We start from the raw sequence: 20,660 nt of genomic DNA on the forward strand, positions 1-20,660 counted from the left end.
CATTTAAAAGGGGCTAAAAATAACCTAAACTTATTTTACAGGTTTTTTTTAATGTTTAAATAATTTTTAAAAATATATTTTTATATTCATTTAAACTCTTACGCTGGAAAAAGCAGGCCTTACGCCTGCTTTTACCAGGCTCAAGAATTTCACGGGCTTTCGCTGGGCAGTAGTTGGACAAACAGCCCAACTCTCAGACAACGAAAGTCCTTTTCCCGGGGATTTGTAGGATCGGTCAAGAAGATTCTTGACAGATCGGAAGTTCTGTCTTTTCACACATGCGCTTTGTACACGAAAACCCGGAACTTGCAGGTACTTACAACCGCATACGGAAAATCTGGGCCACTGTATTCTCACCCTTTTACAAATGCCCTCCCCTCATTTACTCTGGTGTACTTGGAGGGCTGACTGGAGGTACTAAGTGTACAACTTGGACACTTCCAACACTATGGGGAAATACAGACCTGAATTTATTTTTTATCTTTATGCAATTGCGTTATTACTATTTAGAACCACAAATGTTTACAGCACTGAAGGCAGACACTAGATCCAGCACATCTTTAAACTGATGGCCCCATCACTGGCTCTCCAAGCAGAAGAAACCATCTTTCCCTATTCACCTTCATATTTTTAAAAACCTCTCGTAAATCTCTTTAGACTTCTCTGTACCAGTTGAAATAGTCCCAATATCTCAAGTCTTTTCACAACTATAGTTTCCCATCCGTGGCATAATTCTGATGAATCTACACTATATGACTTCAATGCCCTTTCTACTTTTAGGTGTCCAGATATTCACAAGTATTCTAATTGCAGTCTAATTGTTGCCTTATACAAATTTATTACCTTCTTGTTCTTGCCCTATTTATAAAACCCAAACTGTTATTGGCCTTTTTAAAAAAAAAAAAAATTCCTTTATCTACTTGCAATCTCACTTTCAAGAAATTGTAGTTACACCTGCAGGTATCAGCCTCCAACACTATACACAACTGAGCAATGAAGTTATTTATGTACAGCAGCAACAAACTTCCATTCATAAGTCAATTCTAACATAGAAAAACCTCCCAAAGTGCTTCACAACACCATAATCAGATAAAAATCTACACTGATCCAAAGAAGCAGATATTAGGAGGGGCTTGGTTATATGTGAGTTTTAAGAAGGGTCTTAAAGGAGGAGAGGCTGACAGATTTAGGGAAGGAATTCCAAAGCGTTGGGCATAGATAGCTGAAGGCACGGCTGCCAATGGTGGGACGAAAGGAGTGGGGGGAATGTACGAGGCTAGAGTTGGAATAATGCAGAATATTCCAAGGGTTGTAGGGGTGGAGAAGGTTACAGAGATGGGGAGGGGTGACGCATGAAGGAATTTGAACACGAGAATGGAAATTTTAAATCTGTGGCGTTGGAATCTTAAAATGTACCTTTAGTCGAAAAGGTATGTTTCACAGTACCACAACTTCAGCTGCACAGTGAGCACACATTATTAAAGCAATTTAAATGTCTAACCTTTCGACAGGAACACACACAAATGAGTTATTACTGAATGGATAGACATTTGTTCTCACCTTTTGCATAGTCTCATGATTTGTCAGGATAATTAACCACCATAATCCATTTGCATACTAATATAAAAGAAAACAACATTGATCAAAAGAGAAACAAGAGTGGGGGGGGGGGGGGCACACATATGCACACAAAATGTACATATAGAAGCTTTGTCCTTCAATTATTCTGCTGGGATCCTTGGCAGCACTAGGTTCTTTCCGAATTGTGTTGGTATGTTTATTTTAACACTTTGAAAATCATACTGCAACTTCCCAAACAATGGTCATAGTATCAGTTGTCAGGAGCAGAAAGCGACACTGCCATTCAACCTCTCCTGGTTGAACAAACCTTTTGTTGCATTTTGTTGCCAATGCCCAAGGCATAAAAACAGCTTAATTAGCATTTAACAGGTGGTTATGTTGGCATATATGGGGCACCCTACTGGCACAACGAAACACCAAAGAATGCAGCCATTCCAGCTGATGTCAGACTTTAACTGGAAAAAGCAACTTAAAGAAAACAAATGGCTGTAAAATCCTGCCCACATCCCAAGAATGAGTAAAAAAATCAACTAATTTCAAGCTACATTTCAAAATAAACAAAAAGCAAATAATTGCAGATAATAGAAATCTGAAATAGAAAATGCTAAAAACACTTAGATCAGTCAACATCTGTTGAATGAACAGAAGAGTTAACATTTCAGGTGTGGACCCCTTCATCAGGACAGTTTTAAGGAAGGATCAACATCTGCAGGTTAACTCCTCCATTCTCCCCATAGATGCTGCCTGCCTGACCTGCTGATAAAAACAGAAAATACTGGAAATGGAGTTACATTTCAAAATGTTTAATACTTAATTATTATAGTTATTGTTCCTATTCGATGAACAATATGCCACTTATACAGTGCAACAATGTCAGTGCAAGTCACTGATGTAGTAGTCTTTCCAAGCTTTTATTTTCCATCCTACAATCTCTGCTGCTGTCCATTTGTCCTTTTCTAAACATTTTGGCTTTGAGCGACATAAGATAAAGATAAAGAAAAAAAGGGAGGTGTATGACAGATACCGAGGGCTAAATACTCCAGAATCTTTAGAGGAGTACAGAAAGTGCAGGGGTGCAATTAAAAAGGATATTAGGGAAGCAAAGAGAGAGCATGAAAAATTATTGGCAAGTAAAATCAAGGAAAACCCAAAGATGTTTTATAAATATATTAAGAGTAAGAGGATAACTAAAGAAAGGGTAGGGCCTATTAAAGATCATGAGGGTAATCTGTGTGTGGAGGCGGGAGACGTCGGTAGGATTCTTAATGAATACTTTGCGTCTGTTTTCACAAAGGAGAGGGGCGAAGCAGACATTGTTATCGGGGGGGAGGAGTGTGAAATATTAGATGAAATAAACAGTGAGAGAGGAAGTATTAGGGTTTTAGCAGCTTTAAAAGTGGATAAATCCCCAGGCCCGGATGAAATGTATCCCAGGCTGTTAAGCGAAGCAAAATAGGAAAGAGCAGAGGCCCTGACCGTCATTTTTCGATTCTCTCTGGCTTCAGGTGTGGTGCCAGAGGACTGCTAATGTGGTACCCTTGTTTAAAAAGGGAGAAAAGTAATTTCAGGCCAGTCAGCCGAACCTCGGTGGTGGGTAAATTATTGGAAAGAATTCTGAAGGACAGGATAAATCTTCATTTAGAAAGGCACAGATTAATCAAGGATAGTCAGCATGGATTTGTTAAGGGAAGGTCATGTCTGACAAACTTGATTGAATTTTTTGAGGTAACAAGGAGTGTAGATGAGGGTAGTGCGTTTGATGTAGTGTATATGGACTTTAGCAAGGCTTTTGATAAGGTTCCACATAGCAGACTGGTCACGAAGTTAAAAGCCCATGGGATCCAGGGCAAAGTTTCAAGTTGGATTCAAAACTGGCTCGGAGGCAGGAAGCAGAGGGTAATGGTTGATGGGTGTTTTTGTGACTGGAAGGCTGTTTCCAGTGGGGTTCCGCAGGGCTCAGTACTAGGTCCCTTGCTTTTTGTGGTATATATCAATGATCTAGACTTGAATCTAGGGGGTATGATTAAGAAGTTTGCAGATGATACTAAAATCAGCTGTGTGGTTGATACTGAAGAAGGAAGCTGTAGACTGTAGGAAGATATCAATAAATTGGTCAGGTGGGCAGAACAGTGGCAAATGGAATTCAATCCAGAGAAGTGTGAGGTAATGCATTTGGGGAGGGCTAACAAGGAAAGGGAATACACATTAAATGGTAGGACACCGAGTAGTGTAGAGGAACAGAGACACTAGTTAGGCCTCAGCTAGAGTACTGCGTGCAGTTCTGGTCACCACATTACAAGGAGGATGTGATTGCACTAGAGAGGGTACAGAGGAGATTTACAAGGATGTTGCCAGGAGTAGAGAATCTTAGCTATGAGGAAAGACTGGATAGGCTGGGTCTGTTTTCCTTGGAACAGAGGAGGCTGAGGGGGGACCTGATTGAGGTGTATAAAATTATGAGGGGCATAGATAAAGTGGATAGAAAGCACATATTTCCCTTAGCAGAGGGGTCAAAAACCAGGGGGCACAGATTTAAAATAATTGGTGGAAGGTTCAGAGGAAAATTGAAGGAAAATGTATTCACCCAGAGGGTTGTGGGGGTCTGGAACTCACTGCCCGAAAGGGTGGTAGAGGCAGGAACCCTAACCACATTTAAAAAGTACTTGGATGTGCACTTGGGATGCTCTAACCTGCAGGGCTACGGACCAAGAGCTGGGAAGTGGGATTAGGCTGGATAACTCTGTTGGCCGGCGCGGACACGATGGGCTGAAGTGGCCTCCTTCCATGCTGCAACTTTCTATGATTCTATCTATGATTCACATATCACCAATTCTGGTAACTTTTATTTTTGAACTGTATGTTCAAAGCTCCAGGTGTTTTGGCCATTGTTAACTCCATCTAACCTAGGTAAAACTTGGTCTACAAGTCTGTTACCAGCCTGTGGAAACTGGATTTAACAAAGTAAACTGCAAGGGGAAAGTCATGGGGCTGGATTTTCATTCAGAAGTCGGGAAGGAGGCGGGACTACAACTTTCGGGTTTTAGTCCCGCCTCCATCGACGTCCGGCCAATCCACGCGATTTTCCCTTGATTGACCTTGTTGAGCCCGCCCAGCGGGCTCAGCAGGCCAATTAAGGGCCACCCGGCAACAGGTGACGTCACAGACTGCAATTTCATCTGTCAAGACGTGCTGACAGATGAAATATCAGTGTTTCACAGCTGTTTGAAGCTGTCAAACACTGACAGTCTTACTACTAACCCGAGTCCTTCTACATAGACTCAGTTAGAAATCTCGCCGGCACTGAAAGCTGAAGGCTGTCACTTTTGACAGATCGCAACCATTCTGCTTTCAGTGCCTGCTGAATGATGGACTCCCGAAGCCTAGAGGAAGAAAGGCTGTAAAGGTAAGTACAGGTAATTTAAACTTCTTTACACACTTTAGACACACCAAACACACTTACCTTTGCACTCATGTACCCATCACTCACCTGAACACTGACATCTCGACCCCTCCAAGTCCTTCAACCCGACGGCCCGACTCCTCTAACCTGGCGTGGTTTGGAGCCGTCGGGAATCCCACACGACACCCTTCAAAATAGGGATTAGGCTAAAAACTACCTGTTAACAGGCAGTTAATTGGCACTAATCCCTTCCCGCCTTGGGCCGGCGGGTCCCAGTGCGGGGCGGGTACCCGCCTCCTTTGAAACTTACATGGAGGTGGGTTTTGGGCGGGATGGTGTCGGGACCCCCGAATTCGGGATTTTAGCCCCCCGCACGCCTAAAAGCCCGCCTCACGGCACACTGAAAATCTAGGCCATGGACTTGGTTGACAGACCTGAAACGAAGAGTTAGAGTAAATGTTTGTTGCTTGGATTAGAGAAACGTTGGAAGTGGTGTATGCCATGAGTAAGTTAGATCAACAGGGGCATAGAGTACAAGATTAAATTAATGATAAATTTGCACAAGCAATGAGTATATGAAGTTTTAAGCACCTCATTGTAGAAAGGAAACTAAAGCCACAGAGACCATGCAATACAGGTTTATCAGGATTATGCCAAGGATGGGACTCTAGAGAAACCTGTACAAATGGACACCCCTAATAAAGACACACTTATTGACAGTCCCAAATAACTTACATTGTAATAGATACAAGCTGCACCTTAAAACCACAGACACTAACAAATTACGGACAGCTTTCAATGCACCAAGTCAGTTTACAACTTAAAACACGGGTCACGCAACTAAGTGCGAGGTGGTAGCGGGTGAAAAAAAAAACCACTTTTGTGTATAGGAGATCTTGTCACTCAGCATGCATAGCGGCAGAGAAACTGCTCCATCCCTGGGATTGAACGCGTGCAAGGCTCCATCCCATGGATAGAGCGGTTTCTCTGCCCCTATGGATGCTGGGTAAAGAGAACTCCATTACACAAAAGCCGGGGGAGGTGGTCAGTAATCAGGGGCCCTGAAATTGCAGGGGAGATTGGGGGTGGGGGGGCAGGTGAGAGGGAATGGTCCAAAACTGCGAGGGGGGGGACTGACATGGCGGGGGAGCGAGGTGAGTTTGTGGAAGGGGGTAGGAAAAAAAAAAGAGATGGTCAGAATCATTTCCCCCTTTTCCCCACCCTCGGTTTCTCCTCTTCACCTGCGCATGGGTGGCCTGCTGGTTCTTGAAACTTCTCAGACAACAGCTGCTGGCACAAAACTAAAAATAAAGATTCTCAACTACAGAGGACCCAACTTTTATGTGGTAAATCCAGTAACATTTGTAGAAGTCATGTGATGCAATGTCATGTGATCTAACATTACATGATCTGATGTCACATGGTCTAGTGTCATGTGGTCAGAACATCAGGTGATCAAACCTCCAAGCAGAGTTGGCCACCCTAATCCATTGGATACTAATCAGCTGCTAACAGCCCCCTAGCCACCCACAACACTTCAAACATTAGCATCTGCAGCGCACGGAGAGGGCCCCAGGCAGGGGTCTGCAGGACATGAATAATCACCCGATTTGGCTGGGATCTACCAAGCACTCCCTCAATGGAAAAGGACCCTGGGATGGTAATTAACTAGGAAACCCAACAAATAGGAAAGGAACTGAAATCACATCCTGCTGACAGGGCACCAGAATTAGGCACGATCCCAGATGAGGACAAAAAAAAAAACTGCACGAGTTACAGCGCACGAAATACAGCCAATCCGGAGATATTTGGCTCATCCAGTTTACTGTACATTCAATAACCATTTTGAAAATAAGGACACCTGACACAAGTCCGTTCGGTGAGCCTAATTTACAGGTTTCACTGTACAGTAAACTCTTTCGTATCCGTCACCAACGGGACCGGGATGGTGCCAGTTGATTAAAAATTCCGGATAACGGAGAGGTATATCTACCGAGGCTATTTTTAACTCGGCCACTGCGGGAGACTCGGACTCGGCAACATTTCCGGTTATTGAGTTGTTGTTTTCTCAGTATCAATTTTACCGGTTAATAGAGCATTCCGGATAATTAAGTGCCGTTTAAACAAAAGTTTACTGTACACGCTACCAGAACAGAGACATCCTAGAGAAGATTGCATAGAGGTTTTAAAATTATGAAAGGCTTTGTTGCTGAGTAGAGGAAAGACCACCTTGTCTGGATAGGGAATCATTGCCAAGGGGTCATCGAATTTAAAACTGTGAGAGAGAGAGAAATTTATTTGCATAGAGCTGTTGAAGCGCAAAATGTTTTGCCATAAGGAATGGTTGTAGCACAGATCATTATACCTTTTTAAGGGAAAACTGGATAAACATCTGAAACAAAGAAAGATACAAGACTATGGGAAGAGAGCAGTGCAATGGGATCAGTTTTGGATTGCCCCAGTAAAGAGCCAGCACAGACATGCTGGGCCGAATGGCCTCTTTTTCTGTTGCAAACTTCTATGATTATACGACCAGCAACACAATACCATGCCACACAATTTGAATGAGGAAAATGCCTGTGCAGAGGGATCAAAATTTCCATCCCAAATGCTTTTTAAAAAAAGTATTAAACTAGACTTTTACATGCACACCTATTTCAATTGCAGTTCTGCCATCTCTATTACAACTCCAAGGTCGTGCAGTTTTAAATATAAGTAGCAGTCTGCAGTGTGCTACAAACATAGAAACATAGAAGATAGGAGCAGGAGTAGGCCATTCGGCCCCTCAAGCCTGCTCCGCCATTCAATGCGATCATGGCTGATCATCCAAATTCAGTACCCTGTCCCTGCTTTCTCCCCATACCCCTTGATCCCTTTAGTCTTAAGAAATATATCCAACTCCTTCTTGATTATATTTAATGAATTGGCCTCTACTGCCTTCTGTGGTAGAGAATTCCACAGGTTCACCACTCTCTGGGTGAAGAAATTCCTCCTCATTTCTGTCCTAAAAGGCCTACCCCATATCCTTCGACTGTGACCCCTGGTTCTGGATTCCCCGACCATCAGGAACATCCTCCCTGCATCTAGTCTGTCCAGTCCTGCCAGAATTTTATAAGTTTCAATGAGATCCCCTCTCATTCTTCTAAACTCCAGCGAGTACAAGCCCAATCGACCAAATCTCTCCTCATACGTCATTCCTGCCATCCCAGGTATCAGCCTGGTGAATCTTCGCTGAACTCCTTCCATGGCAAGAATATCCTTCCTCAGATAAGGTGACCAAAACTGCACACAGTACTCAAGGTGTGGTCTCACCAAGGCCCTGTACAACTGTAGCAAGACATCCTTGTTCCTGTACTCAAACCCTCTCGCTACGAAGGCCAACATACCATTTGCCTTCTTAACCGCCTGCTGCACCTGCATGCTTACCTTCAGCGACTGGTGCACAAGAACACCCAGGTCTCTTTGCACTTCCCCTTCTCCCAATCTATTGCCATTCAGAGCAACTAACTTGTTGCAAGAGATTTATCATGTAGAACTGCTCAAAACCTGGCATTTTACTGCCTCCAGGGCTTTTCATGGCACACTTCAGCAAATTGCACTATATTAACTTAGAAATTAACAGGATTTGTCAAGGGTATTACACCACAACAAATTGGGACCAGTCAGATGGATGGCAATGGTCTTTTCAAGTCCTGTGCACTTCTACCTGTCTAAATTATTTATGCATTATTAAGATGACAAAAAGATTGAGACAATGTCACAGAATGCAAGGTTGAAGTCTAATTAAGAGTACAATTCAAATATAGTACTCAATTTGGCAAGTAGCAAAACTTAGCATTATACCCAACGGGGCACTATATTCAAATTTAGGCCTCCTAGGGCTATTTCAATAAAACCCAGCTATGTAAATTTCTCTCTATGTCAGCTATCAAAAGCTAGTTTATAATTAAGGTTGGTAAATTTCACTTTAATCTTCATTATGTTGGTATTGGTACCTTAGTGGGGTGGCAGCCACCAACAAACAGTCCACCACTGCTTCAAGAACAGTAAACTGCATATATGTAGCTCCTTAAAAATTGAGGAAAATTTCCCAGAAACACGAGGTTAACGAACACGGAGCCAAAGGAGGAGAGATTAGTATGTGTGATCAAAAACGTGGTCAGAATGAGGCGCGTTTTAAAGAGGGTCTTAAAAGGAGGAAAGTGGAGAAGGGTGGAGATTTCGGGAGGGAATTCCAGTGTGGGACGCCTGGGTGGATTGGGAGGGAGAGAGAAGGACTTGCAAAATGACCGAGGCAGAAGGATGGCAAGTTCAGCGGGGGTGGGAAAAGGGTTGCGGGGCTGGTGGAAGGGGGAAACCATGAAGCATTTAGTATTTATTTTTGTCAACGAGGCATCATGACAGAACTGAATTGTGTGATTTGACAAGTGGCTCTGAATGCAGTTAATGTAGCAAACTTTACTGGCTATATTTTATTCATATAATGCAGTTTGACAATACATCTGTTTTTTTTTTTAACTTTTTCTTTTGCATAAAATTTGACTGGGCTATATTTTTTTTCCAAGACTCAGCATATGGAAACAAATTCAGATAATATTTAGCCAGACAGAAGAGCCACTTTACATCTCATTTTAAGTCAATCATTTAAATTTTTGACAGTTTTTCCTAAATTGTTGACGCTTCTTCGACTGAAAGCTTTCATATAAAAGAAAGGTGCATCATCAAGGCTGCTGAAACTTTGTATGATGTAGGTCAATTTTGGAAATAGTTGCAAAGATTACTTTGCTGGTTAATGTTTTGCATTCCATTTGCTGCAGTGTCACACCGAAGTAAGAATCCCTTTTGCGCTTTGTTCTTGCTTCCAATCCAAGTCACCTAACATGCACTTCAATCAGAAAGGCAGAAGGGTGCCTTAGTCATGTAGCGAATTAGAACATTGACTTTATATCTCTGCATTTATTTCCAGACATGACTGAAGAGATGAAAGTTACTCCTTTAGCTCAGTTTTAACCAGAAGAGACAAGCTCACAAACTCAAGTGGCTTCAATTAACCACGTGCCTGGCAATCCCCCACAGAGAGGCCACAAGGATAGTTCACATAGGAAACCGAGATGGCATTCATGCTCTGAAGTGAGGGTTATAACTAGGAATGCCAGCCAACAGTCCCGGACTGTCCATGAATCTCCCAGAATGGGGAATGAATTCCCCAGGCACTGCTGCTAGCAGCCTGGTAGAACTCTGCCCTTCATATTTCTCACCGCAGTAGTGGTCATACCCCCCGACAACTCCGTGACATTACCTCCCTGCCACCAGAGAGCTGGCCCCCGCTTGGGAGTGACCAGAAATGGGATAAGCTGGCAGACGAAGAAAATGGATGGGAGCGGCGAGAGCAGCAACCAGCAAAGGGGTGAGTGACACCTGGGAACTTTACTCTGGGTAAATAGTGAAAGATTGCTTCCACTGGTGGAGGTATGGAGACCGAGGATTCACACGGGAAGAACCAATGGGGAAGGAGAAGGAAAGTTTTAACACTGCCAGGTTACATCACCACAAGTGGCGATTGAGGCATAGACTAGAATGTCATTTAAAAGGGAATGGGAGAAGTATTTGAAAAGGAGGAATATAAAAGGATCTGGTGGGAATGGGGCTACAGGAGAGAGCGCCAGCACTGGCACAGGGGTCCGATTGGCCCCTGCCTGTACTGCATCATTCTATGAAAACTCTCCTTTGTTGAGTCTGTGTCCACGGAGTGGTTTTGAAATGTTGGTGCAGAGCTGAGTTTAGGATAATGTGCCCTCGGAGTACCCCAAACACTAAGCCCACTGCCAATTGTGTGATTCTCAAATTTTATGAGGGGGGGGCCTAGAGAGCGAGAGCAATCAATGTAGTGCTTTCCAGAGCCAGGTTCAAATCATCAGAAGCACCTTAATCAGCCCAGTCAATGGTCCTTTACTAGATTGGGAATTACATTGCTTCTCAGCAACAGCAGGTGAATTCTCTTACAATAACAAAGCTGAAAAACACGGTTTGACTTGCTCCACAGTCTACTCTTAATTAAAAGTCACTTCACAAGATTAGAAGATAGATAAAAATGAGGACAGCCACTTAGCCCATTTTAATTCATCCAAACACAAAGACCGTCCAGTCACCACATTGCTCCAACTTGTTTCTTAAATGAACAGGGTTTTCATAGCCAGCATTTTCACCAACAACAGCTTGCATTTGTATAGCACCTTTAACATAGTAAAATGTCCCACGTCACTTCACAGGAGTGTATTCAGACAGAAATTGATAGAGCCAAACAAGGAGACATTAGGCGACCAAACGCTTGGTCAAAGAGGAAGGCCTAGAAATTCACTAGCCTTAGCGCCGCTTTTGAGGCGCTAGAGGGACTAGCGCCAGAGTTATGGCCATTTGAAAAATTGAGTGGGGCCCTAAAGCGGCGTTGCACCGGTAGCGCTGCGCCGGCACCGATGACGTCATCGGTGTGCGCAGCGTCCCGGTTGCCGTGGTAACCCGCCCGAACTCCGAAATTGAGTTGCGGCCGCCTCGCCCGTGGCAGCCGCAAGCAACGTTCTGTAAAAGGTGCCTTGCTGAAGTTAGCGCCGGCGCATTAAGGTCGCGCGGCGGCCGGCCGCTTCCCCGGCGGCCGCCTGCCCGCACCTCCCTCCCCGGACTCCTCCAAGACCCCCCCGCGGCACAGATGCGTGTGGGCCGCGAGCCCGGCACTTCTCCGAGGTGCCGGGCTCATTTTTATTCAGCCGTCAACGGCCAGCGGTCGGGTGCAGGCAGCTCCTCCTTAACGGAAGGAGAAGGCCTGCACTTCCCCAGCCTGCCGCACCGCATCGGGCGCCGCAGCGCCGGAACAGCGCCGCAATGGGGCAGGTAGCGCCCATTGGGAGGCGCTGAAACCCTCCAGTAGCGCCGGCAGCCGTTTGGGCGCGGCGCTACTGAATTTTTGGCGCGCGCAGGGGGACTTAGCGCCGGCACTAACTTCCGGCGCTAAAGCCCTGGCTGCGCCAAAACCCAATTTCTAGGCCGAAGATTTTAAGCAGCCTCTTGAGAGGCAAAATGGTTTAGGGAGGGAATTCCTGAGATTAGGGACTAAATGGCTGAAGGCACAGCCATCAATGAAGGAAGTGGGGGGTGCACAAAAGGCCTGAGTTGGAGGAACGCAGAGTTCTCAGACGGTTGTAGGACTGGAGGAGGTTACAGAGGTAGGAACAGGCGAGGCCATGGAGAGATTTGAACATGAGGCTAAGCCTTTTAAAACTGAGGCGTTGTGGACCGGGAGCCAATGTAGGTCAGCGAGCACAAGGATGCTGGGTGAACGGGGACTTGGTGGAAGTTAAGGGCAGCAGAGTCTTAGATGAGCGCAGGTTTACGGAGAGTTTATTGACTGGTCATTCAGGAATAATTGTTTTCAGAAGTCCTTAATACAGGAAACTTTCTGGTATCCGGCACGGACGGGACCGACGTGGTGCCGGTTCAGCAACAATTCCGGATAACCGAACGCTATAGTGAAAGATACGGACCTTAGAGCTCCGTATGAAGCAACAAACCCTGTTGCTTAGCAACAGCTTCAGAACAACGTCCACAAGTTGCAAGCGTCTCTGTAGCTTAGCAACAGCTGCAGCCAAACCCTTGCCTTCCTCAATTTGTTGCTGTGCAAGTAATAAAAGTTATAAAAGTTAGCTGAAACCGACTCCTGAATTTTGCCGGTTAACCGACATTTCCGGTTATTTAGGGGCCGGTTAATCGAAAGTTTCCTGTAGCTTCAAACTAGCAGTTTTCCAGCCGCTTTCCTCACTTTTGGTTGGTACAATCCCGGTGATTTGCTGCGGTTTTACTTTGAGATAAGCAACAAAGCATTACAATTCGAAGCAAGTATGGCAAACAGGAACTGCGAGTTAGATGCAAAAAATGTAATATGTTGTAGATAGTTGGTACCCACCAAATTCAAATACATTGCTGCAATCAGCACTGTAGTTTATACACATGGGGTGAAAAAACATACAACCACAGTTTGTATCATGAACCTTCAAACTGACTTGCCTTTAAAACATCCTGGCCATTTCATTGCAATGGTGCCGTTTTAACCAATACAACAGTCAAAGAAAAAGTGTAAAATTACCTTGAAATGTACTATAATGTTCCATGGTAGTGCAGTGTTCGATGCATGAAGGTCAAAAAGTAAACCAATTGGATAATGCCTGATGAAAAAAAGGAAACCAGATTAGTAATTGAAACAGAATTGGAACAGTCAACTGCAGGACAAAGTAAAGTTATTTGCAGCTTTTTCAATTGCAATTGATGAAAGCACTGCTAGCAGCAGTCATTCGTGGAGTTGATGACAACATGTGCATAACAGAGGAGTTTGTAGAATTGGTGCCGATGAGACACAACAACAGCAAATTACCTCTTCAATAGCTTGATGGGAGCTCTGGACAAATTGGATGTGGACAGAACAAAAGCTGAGTGTGGCCACAGACCTGCAATGCTGGGCAAGAAAGCTCGAGTTGGATTTGATTTGCTATATTGCAAATAAGTGCTGATACGTCTTATCTTTCTCTATTTCTATTTTGATAACTTGCGCTGAACATGACCCATGCAAAATGCCAGAATATCGGCTCAGGCTCACCATATAAAATGAGTTTGACACCCCTGCCCCAATCTATCAGACTCCTGGATAGGACACAAGAAAAAAGTCATCTGATAGACAATCGCTTGCTCACTCGCCAATGCAAACGTTCTCACTGGCACGACTGTTGTCAGTTCTCCTCTGAACTGTTCGCTCATTTCTTCTGGCTCCTAATTAGACCATCCTACCCATTTTCTCCACTCCGCAGGGAGCTGAAATGTGCAAAGTGTGAAATGCATAGAAATTATGTAACCACATTGATCTCAGATTCTTAATTAGCTGGTTTTCCAAATGCTCCGAGTTCAGTTCAGGTAAATGTGCAAGGTGTGAAATGCAGGGAACGGTAGCATAGTGGTTATGTTACTGGACTGAGTTCAAATCCCACCATGGAAGCTGGGGAATTTAAATTCAGTTAATTAAATAAACCTGGAATAAAAAGCTAGTATCAGTAATCGTGACCATGAAACTACTGGATTGCTGTTAAAAACCCATCTGGTTCACTAATGTCCTTTGGGGAAGGAAATCTGCTGTACTTACCTAGTCTGGCCTTTGTGACTCCAGACCCACAGCAATGTGGTTGACTCTTAACTGCCATCTGAAATGGCCTAGCAAGCCACTCAGTTGTAGCAAACGGCTATAAGAAACAACAATAATAAAACCAGACGGACGACCTTGGACACGACGAAGGCACATCCAGCCGAGTCGACCCTGCAAAGTCCTCCTCACTAACATCTGGGGACTTGTGCCAAAATTGGGAGAGCTGTCCCACAGACTAGTCAAGCAACTGCCTGACATAGTCATACTCACAGAATCATACCTTTCAGCCAATGTCCCAGACTCCTCCATCACCATCCCTGGGTATGTCCTGCCCCACCAGCAGGACAGACCCACCAGAGGTGGCAGCACAGTGGTATACGGGAGGGAGCGGCCCTGGGAGTCCTCAACAGCGACTCCAGACCCCATGAAGTCTCATGGCTTCAGGTCAAACATGGGCAAGGAAACCTCCTGCTGATTACCATCTACTGCCCTCCCTCAGCTGATGAATCAGGACATGTTGAACACCACTTGGAAGAAGCACCGAGAGTAGCAAGGGCACGGAATGTACTCTGGATGGGGGACTACAATGCCCATCACCAAAAGTGGCCTGGTAGCACCGTGCTAAATGGGATAGATTCAGAACAGATCTAGCAGCTCAAAACCGGGCATCCATGAGGCGCTGTAGGCCATCAGCAGGAGCAGAATTAGAATTGTATTCCACCACAATCTGTAACCTCATGGCCCAGCATATCCCTCACTCTACCATTAACATCAAGCCAGACGACCAACCCTGGTTCAATGAGGAGTGTAGAAGAGCATGTCAGGAGCAGCACCAGGCAAATCTAAAAATGAGATGCCAACCTGGGGAAGCTGCAACACAGGACTACATTCAATTCAATTAAATTTTATTTGCCATATGTAACCAGTACAAGTACAATTACAATGGAATGCTTACTCCCCGTAGGGACGTGTCAGCTATTCATACAGCGTGCGTGCTAAACAACGGAAGCAGCATGCTGTAACCAGCATGGTGGGAGATTTGGCGATGGTAATGTCGTTGAATTTCATGGGGAAGTGGTTAGACTCTCTCTTGTTGGAGAAAGTCATTGCCTGGCACTTGTGTGGCGCGAATGTTACTTGCCAATTATCAGCTCGAGCCTGAATGTCGTCAGTTTTGCTGCATGCAGGCATGACTGCTTCATTTTCTGAGGCGTTGCGAATGGAACTGAACAACGTGCATTGCTAAGTGCCCCACCATCAACATCCTGGTGGGTCACCATTGACCAAAAACTTAACTGGTCCAGCCACATAAATACTGTGGCTACAAGAGCAGGTCAGAGGTTGGGTATTCTACGGCAAGTGTGTCATCACCTGGTTGAGGTTGTGGGTTTGGGAGGTGCTGTCCACCACCTTAAACATTCACTCCCTCCACCAGCGGCGCACCGGGGCTGCAGTGTGCATCGTCTACAAGATGCACTGCAGCAACTTGCCAAGGCTTCTTTGACAGCACCTCCCAAACCCACAACCACCTAGAAAGACAAGGGCAGCAGGCGCATGGTAACACCACCACCTCCAAGTTCCCCACCAAGTCACACACCATCCCGACTTGGAAATATATCGCCGTTCCTTCATAGTCGCTGGGTCAAAATCCTGGAACCCTAGCAGCACTATGGGAGTACCTTCACCACGTGGACTGCAGCAGTTCAAGAAGGTGGCTCACCACCACCTTCTCAAGGGCAATAAATTTATTCATTCATGGGATATGGGCATCACTGCCAAGGCCAGCATTTATTGCCCATCCTTAATTGCCCTCAAGAAGGTGGTAGTGAGCCGCCTTCTTGAACCGCTGCAGTCCGTGTGGTGAAGGTATTCCCACAGTGCTATTAGGGAGGGAGTTCCAGGATTTTGACCCAGCGACGACGGAGGAACGGCGATATATTTCGAAGTCAGAATGGTGTGTGGTTTGCAGGGGAACTTAGAGGTGGTAGTGTTCCCATGTACTTGCTGCCCTTGTCCTCGTCCTTCCAGGCGGTAGAAGTCATAGGTTTAAGAGGTGCTGCCGAAGAAGCCCTGGCGAGTTGCTGCAGTGCATCTTGTGGATGGTGCACACTGCAGCCACGGTGTGCCGGTGGTGGAGGGAGTGAATGTTTACGGTGGTGGATGCGGTGCCAATCTAGCGGGCTGCTTTGTCTTGGATGGTGTTGAGCTTCTTGACTGTTGTTGGTGCTGCACTCATCCAGGCAAGTGGAGAGTATTCCATCACACTCCTGACTTGTGCCTTGTAGATGGTGGGAAGGCTTTGAGGAAGTCTGATGAGTCACTTGCCACAGAATACCCAGCCTCTGAGCTGCTCTTGTAGCCACAGTAGTTATGTGGCTGGTCCAGTTAGGTTTCTGGTCAATGGTGATCCCCAGGATGTTGATGGTGGGGGATTCAGCAATGGTAATGTCGTTGAATGTCAAGGAGAGGTGGTTGGACTCTTTTGTTGGAGAAGGTCATTACCTGGCACTTGTGTGATGCAAATATTACTTGACACTTATCAGCCCAAGCCTGAATGTCGTCCAGGTCTTGCTGCATGTGGGTACGGACTTCTTTATTATCTGAAGAGTTGCGAATGGAACTGAACACTGTCATCATCAACGAACATCCCCACACCTGACCTTATGATTGAGGGACGGTCATTGATGAAGCAGTTGAAGATGGTTGGGCCGAGGACACTGAGCTGAGGTACTTCAGAGTTCACCATTCCTAGTCAAAACACCAGGTATTGGTGTACATCACATACTGGTTACATGCCACTTAATACTTCACGGCCACTTAACACCTAGGTGTCTCACCTGGCTAGGTAAAAAAAAATCTGGCGAGACAAAGAACATAGGAAAATACAAGACTGAGGGAAACTGCAGTTCATCTCTCTAGCCACAAAAACAAATCAATTGTCCACTCCCACTAATATCGATACAATTCTCCCTTAAATGTTTCCACACTATTCCCCCGACACAGCCCATTGCACAACCTTTGCATATTTTTATTTAATTCTCAAAATATCAGAATCGCTGGCAAGGCCAGCATTTAATGCCCATCCTTAGTTGCCCTGAGAAAGTGGCGGTGACCCTTCTTCTTGAACCACTGCAGTCCTTATAAATGAAGGTGCTCCCGCAAGGCTGCTATTTTTTTGGAGCAGTTTGATACAACTGTGTGGCTTGCTAGGCCACTTCAGAGCACAGTTAGAAGTCAACCAGGTTGTTGTGAAACTGGAGTCACATATAAACCAGATAGGCAAGAACAGCCAGTTTCCTTCCCTAAAGGACGTTAGTGAACTAGTTGAGTTTTATGACAATCTGTACCACACTACTGTACCACATAAAGTAATTCAATCTAAATCGACTGTGCATCTTCCCTCTTCCAAGCTTGAGTCTGTGTCACCAGGTTCTAGAACTTTGTGGCAATCTGAACACATTATTAGGGTTCAATTTACTGCTGCACGTTATCAACATGTTGTATTTATATAGCATCTGCAATGTAAAGAAACATTCAAAAATGCTTCACAGATGCGCACATGGAAAATGACAGAGCCAGAGAGAGTAGGAAATGTGACCGAAAGCTTGGTTGAAGAGAGGGGTTTTGAGGAAGTTTCTGAAGTTTGTAAATGAAAAGGCATTTATAAAAGGGGCTGAGGCAATCAATGTTGTGGAGGTGGAAATAAGTGGCCCTAGTGGATAGGAGTTTAAGGCTAAGCTCAGGATCAAACAAGACACCAAGGTTGCAAACAGTCTGGTTCAGCTTGAGTGTTTGGTCAGGAGAGAGATGGTGTCAAATACAAACAGCTAAGAAACATCCATACATATTATATACAGTTGTGCGCAAACTATAAACAGATTTGCTGCAGGATCTGCATTCTCAAGCTGTAGAGCTATGTTGGGGTTGCCAAATGGCATAGATGTGTCTCAAAGATTCACAGCAGTCCAACCCACAAGATTTTGAGAATGCCAACAGTAGCAAAAAACTTACATCTCCAAAAAACATCTATGAAGACTTTTAAACCACATGTTGAAAGCTTTACTATAATGGTAAAAGGAATCTCTCGTTCAAACCTTTTCATGATCATTATCACTGGATTAAATTATGGAAACATCTGGGCGGCAAAAATATCCCCAAATCCCCTGACTGTCCTGTCAACAGAACCATAGATGTTGACAGCACAGGAGGCCGCCATACGACCCATTGGATCTGTGCCAGTTCTTTACTAGAGCAATCTGAAACTAATTCCACTGCCCTGCTCTCACCATAGCCTGTATCTTTTTCTGCTTCAAATATTTACCCACTTTTGCCTTAATAGTTCCTGACTCAACTACTCCCTATGGAAAAGTATTCCATGCTCCAACAATTCTCTGCATGAAGAAATTGCCCCAACACCTCTCCTTGCCCTATGACAATTTTAAATTGATGACTCTTCGTCACTGATTCCCCATGCAGAGGAAATGGTCTTTCACTATTCACCCTAACAAATCCCATCATTTAAAAAAATCTTCCATTAAATCTTCGCTCCAGTGGAATAGTCCCACTATCTCCTCTCCTCTCAGAACTTCCCATCCTGAGCATCATCCTGGTGAATCATAAGAACATAAGAAATAGGAGCAGGAGTAGGCCAATCGGCCCCTCGAGCCTGCTCCGCCATTCAATAAGATCATGGCTGATCTCATCCTAACCGCCAATCTACTATCACAGAACCATCTCCTGAATCTAACAGAATTAGACACACGAAATAGGAGCAGGATCAGGCTACACGACCCCTGGGCCCGCTCCGCTACCCACAGGGCCATGACCGATCCGAACCTAGGCTCATGTCCAAATTCCTGCCCGCTCCCCGTAACCCTTAATTCCCTTTACTTCTAGGAAACTGTCTATTTCTGTTTTAAATTTATGTAATGATGTAGCTTCTACAGCTTTTTGGGGCAGCATATTCCATGGACCTACCACCCTCTGAGTGAAGTAGTTCCTCCTCATCTCAGTTTTGAAAGAGCAGCCCCTTATTCTAAGACTATGCCCCCTAGTTCTAGTTTCACCCATCATCGGGAACATCCTCCCCGCATCCACCCGATCCAACCCCTTCACAATCTTATGTTTCAACAAGATCGCCTCTCATTCTTCTGAACTCCAATGAGTAGAGTCCCAATCTACTCAACCTCTCCTCATACGTCCATCCCCTCATCCCCGGGATTAACCGAGTGAACCTTCTTTATACTGACTCGAGAGCAAGTATGTCTTTTCTTAAGTATGGACACCAAAACTGTATGCAGTATTACAGGTGCGGTCTCACCAATACCTTGTACAACTGAAGCAATACCTCCCTATTTTTATATTCTATCCCCCTAGCAATGAAAGCCAACATTCCATTGGCCTTCTTAATCACTTGCTGCACCTGCATACTAACCTTTTGAGTTTCGTGCACCAGGACCCCCAGATCCCTTTGTACTTCAGTACTTTCCAGTTTCTTGCCATTAAGATAATAACTTGCTCTACGATTTTTCCTGCCAAAGTGCATAACCTCACACTTTCCAGTATTGTATTCCATCTGCCAAATCTCTGCCCACTTACTTAGCCTGTCTATGTCCCCTTGCAGGTTTTTTATGTCCTCCTCACTCACTACTTTCCCTCCCATCTTAGTATCATCTGCAAACTTTGATATGTTACACTCGGTCCCCTCCTCCAAATCGTTAATATAGATTGTAAAGAGTTGGGGACCCAGCACTGACCCCTGCGGAACACCACTAGTTACTGATTGCCAGTCTGAGAATGAACCATTTATCCCAACTCTCTGCCTTCTGTTAGATAGCCAATCCTCTATCCATGCCAGAATATTACCCCCAATCCCGTGATTTTTTATCTTAAGCAATAATCCTTTGTGTGGCACCTTGTCAAATGCCTTTTGGAAGTCTAAATACACTATGTCCACTGGTTCCCCTTTATCCACCCTATATGTTACTTCCTCAAAGAACTCCAGCAAATTTGTCAAACATGACTTCCCCTTCATAAAACCATGCTGACTTTGTCCAATTAAATTATGATTATCCAAATGTCCTGTTACTGTCTCCTTAATAATGGACTCCAAAATTTTACCTACCACAGATGTTAGGCTAACCGGTCTATAGCTTCCAGCCTTCTGTCTACTGCCCTTTTTAAATAAGGGCGTTACATTAGCAGTTTTCCAGTCTGCCGGGACCTTTGCCGAGTCCAGGGAGTTTTGGAAAATTATTACCAATGCATCCACAATCCCTACCGCCACTTCCCTCAAGACCCTAGGATGTAAGCCATCCGGTCCAGGTGATTTATCCGCCTTGAGTCCCATTATTTTACCGAGTGCCACTTCCTTAGTGGTTTTGATCGTGTTTAGCTCCTCCCCCCCTATAGCCCCCTGTTTGTCCAGTGTTGGGATATTCTTAGTGTCCTCTACTGTAAAGACTGATACAAAATATTCATTCAGTGTTTTTGCCATCTCCA

The 20,660-nt window shown here is 44.8% G+C and overlaps 1 protein-coding gene across 2 annotated transcripts in view; it reads right to left on the reverse strand.

Annotated features, from left to right (window-relative positions):
* Positions 1-20,660, reverse strand: part of atg5 (ATG5 autophagy related 5 homolog (S. cerevisiae)) — a 272,449-nt gene that overhangs the window by 212,952 nt on the left and 38,837 nt on the right. For both annotated transcript variants that reach the window (XM_085997734.1, XM_085997735.1), the window contains exon 4: positions 13,116-13,194. In XM_085997734.1, coding sequence (XP_085853860.1) covers positions 13,116-13,194 — 79 coding nt within the window. The remainder of the gene's footprint in view (positions 1-13,115; positions 13,195-20,660) is intronic.

This window comes from Somniosus microcephalus, chromosome 9 (genome assembly GCF_052327205.1).
Source record: "Somniosus microcephalus isolate GS21.2 chromosome 9, FLI_Smic_1.0, whole genome shotgun sequence".
Classification (NCBI taxonomy): domain Eukaryota; kingdom Metazoa; phylum Chordata; class Chondrichthyes; order Squaliformes; family Somniosidae; genus Somniosus; species Somniosus microcephalus.